This window comes from Bison bison, unplaced genomic scaffold (assembly GCF_000754665.1).
Source record: "Bison bison bison isolate TAMUID 2011002044 unplaced genomic scaffold, Bison_UMD1.0 scf7180017864487, whole genome shotgun sequence".
Classification (NCBI taxonomy): domain Eukaryota; kingdom Metazoa; phylum Chordata; class Mammalia; order Artiodactyla; family Bovidae; genus Bison; species Bison bison.
The window spans coordinates 7,706,676-7,709,397 of record NW_011495047.1 but is presented as its reverse complement, the minus strand read 5'-3'; the positions used below and the strand labels follow the sequence as shown (position 1 = coordinate 7,709,397).

Below are 2,722 nucleotides of genomic sequence, written 5' to 3'. Positions count from 1 at the left end.
TTTTGGTAAATTATTTTAATTGGAGGCTTATTACTTTACAATGTTGTAGTGTTTTTTGCCATACATTCACATGAATCAGCCATGGGTGTACATGTATCCCCCATCCTGAACCCCCCCCTCCCACCTCCCTCCCCATTCCATCCCTCTGGGTTGTCCCAGTGCACCAGCCCTGAGCACCCTCAGGCATCGAACCTGGACTGGCGATCTGTTTCACATATGGTAGTATGCATGTTTCAATGCTATTCGGAGAGCAATTTTAAATAAGATTACTGAGATCTGAGATCTGACCTGGAGTTCTCCAGGAAGGAGCTGGGGAAAGGCATGCCAGTCAGAGGGAAAAACTGCAAACTTGCTGGCTGGAGCTCACTTGGGGTGTTTGGGAGAACAGAGGGTAGGCAACCAGGACAGTGGCAGCCTAGGGTGTTGGTTGTCCATAGGCTATGCAGAGCCACTGAGGGCCTTCAATCAAGAAAAGCCTGCTCAGACCTGAGTGGGCAGAAGGGTCTGGAAGTGGGCGAGCATTTGGATGTCTGTTGCAGACTGAAAGGAGGAAGGAATGGAGGGGTGGGGTTGGAAAGATTTCAGTGGTAGAAGTGGCAGGACTTGCGAATAAATGGGGAAAGGTGAAGAGGAGATCAAGGTTGACCTTTCCTTCCATCTCAGGCAGCTGGGTGAGGGCTGATGCCATGCACTGGGAAGAATTCAGGAGGTACTAGGGGAGGCCCAGCGAGTTTGGTGTCAGGTGCCGTGGGGCAGAGTGGTAAGGAAGCATGTTAAAGTACAGAGCTGGAGTCCAAAAGAAAAATTTGGACTGAAGACAGAGATTTGAACCTCACTGTATTCCAATAAGTTTTTATTTCTCCAGCACCTAGTATGTGCTAGGCATTGATCTAGACATGGGGAATGCAGTGCTAAAGTCCTTGTCTTCATGGAGTTTACATTTTAGTGTGTGTGCAGAGGGGAGGGAAGGCAGACAATAAACACACACACATATACTGCATACGCTCAGCATTGGTGCTAAGTGCTAAGGGAGACACGGAATACAGGGTGGGGCACTATTATAAAAAGGGAGATCTGGGATGGCCTCTCTCAGGAGGTAACATTTGAGAGGAGACCTGAGGCAACTGAGTGAGCTACGTGTTTATCTGAGGGAAAAGCATTCCAGGCAAGTGCAGAGGTCCGGAGGCAGGTGTGTGTTTAGTGTACTTGTGGGATTCTGTAGAGGCTAGTGTGTCTAGAGAGGAGTGAGTGAGGGGGACCACTGCACAGCATGAGGTCAGAGAGGCCGAGACAGTCGTGCAGGGCCCTGTGAGTGCTTGGCTCCGTGGGAAGTCACTGGGAGAGTCTGCACAGAGTCACGGTCTGGCTTAGGTTTTCCCAGTTGGGTGGGGACCAGACCAAAGCGGGAGCAGGTACGAATATGGGGAGACCAGTTAGGAAGCTGCTGTGATATTGGGCGAGAGTAGGTGGTGGCTTGGATGAGGGTGGAAGCAGTGGGGGTGGTGAGAGGTGACTGGATTCGGGGTGTCCACTAGGGAGTAGCTGGGGTTCTGGGAGTCAGGTAGGTGAGACTGTGGAGACAAAAGAGGGGTAAGAATAGATCCTTGGAAACACTTAAGGCACTGGAGAGGAGGAAGGGGAGGTGTCAAAGGAAGCAGACATGGAAATGCACGTGTTGGCTTGTAGGTCCCATGGCTGGCCTTCAGAGCAGTTTCTTGGGGTGCCAGGGGTGGAATCCTGGTGCAGTGGTCAGAGTGAAAGCGGGGTGGGGAGGAAGGGCTCTGGCAGGGCAAAATGTTCTTGATTATGGTCCAGAGTTGGGAAGAGGAGGGAGGGACAGGAAAGGGGCATTTCCCAGAGGGGCATGGATTTGAGGACTGTTAATTTTATAAAGCTGGGGCATCTTCATGTTGTGAAGGAGCCAGTGGAGAGTGAAGCGGGGAAACAGAGCAGGATGGGGATGTAGGCACTGGGTGGATGAGGGAGGAGTGGGCGGACACCCCTCCCGGGAGGGTGTGAGAAAGAAGTGACGGGGCTGGCGATGCCCCTGAAGCTCTCAGAGGAGAGCTCCCAGAGCCTGGGCCGGGAGAAGCGTGGGGGAGATGGCTGTGTGTCAGCTCAGCAGGTAGGCTGAGCATGGCTGTGGGCCCTCTGGAGCAGAGGGATCTGAAATTAAGGCAATTCAGCTTCCAGAAACTCATCTGTGGTCTCACAATCCAGCTATGTAGGAAGATGCTCTTGGAATCTTGGCAGACTGAAGCTTTTAAGAAATTAAGTTGTATGTCATCACATATGGCGTGGGGTACACCACAGGCTCTTGCAGCTTCTAAGGGGGAAAGATGTGACTCCCAACAGCCTTTCTTGGGCCTCAGCCCTTCGGGAGAAGGGGCAGGGGCAGGATGCTGGAAGGAGAGGAGTTAGAATTGGGGTCATGTGGATGTTGTTGGCAGCCTGAACTGCATGGAGTGGAGCCTCCTGCCTCCCGCCACAAAGGAGATGGAGACACAGACGTCTGTGGTGAAGGGTCGCTTCATGGGGGACCCCTCCCATGAGTATGAACACACTGAGCTGCAGAAGGTGAACGAGGGGGAGAAGGTCTTTGAAGAAGAAGTAGTGGTGAGTGAAGATGAGAGGAGGAGGGCCTGAACACAAGGGGCTGGGCTGGTGGACACTGTGGTGGCGGCAAGCACGGTCATCACCACAGCCACTGGGGCCACCGGGC

At 53.0% G+C, this 2,722-nt stretch overlaps 1 protein-coding gene across 1 annotated transcript in view; it reads left to right on the top strand.

The window, feature by feature from the left end:
• The window catches only part of RSPH9 (radial spoke head 9 homolog (Chlamydomonas)), a 13,552-nt gene that overhangs the window by 1,177 nt on the left and 9,653 nt on the right, over positions 1-2,722 (top strand). The window contains exon 2 of the mRNA XM_010863113.1: positions 2,451-2,616. Within this exon, the coding sequence (XP_010861415.1) occupies positions 2,451-2,616 (166 nt within the window). The remainder of the gene's footprint in view (positions 1-2,450; positions 2,617-2,722) is intronic.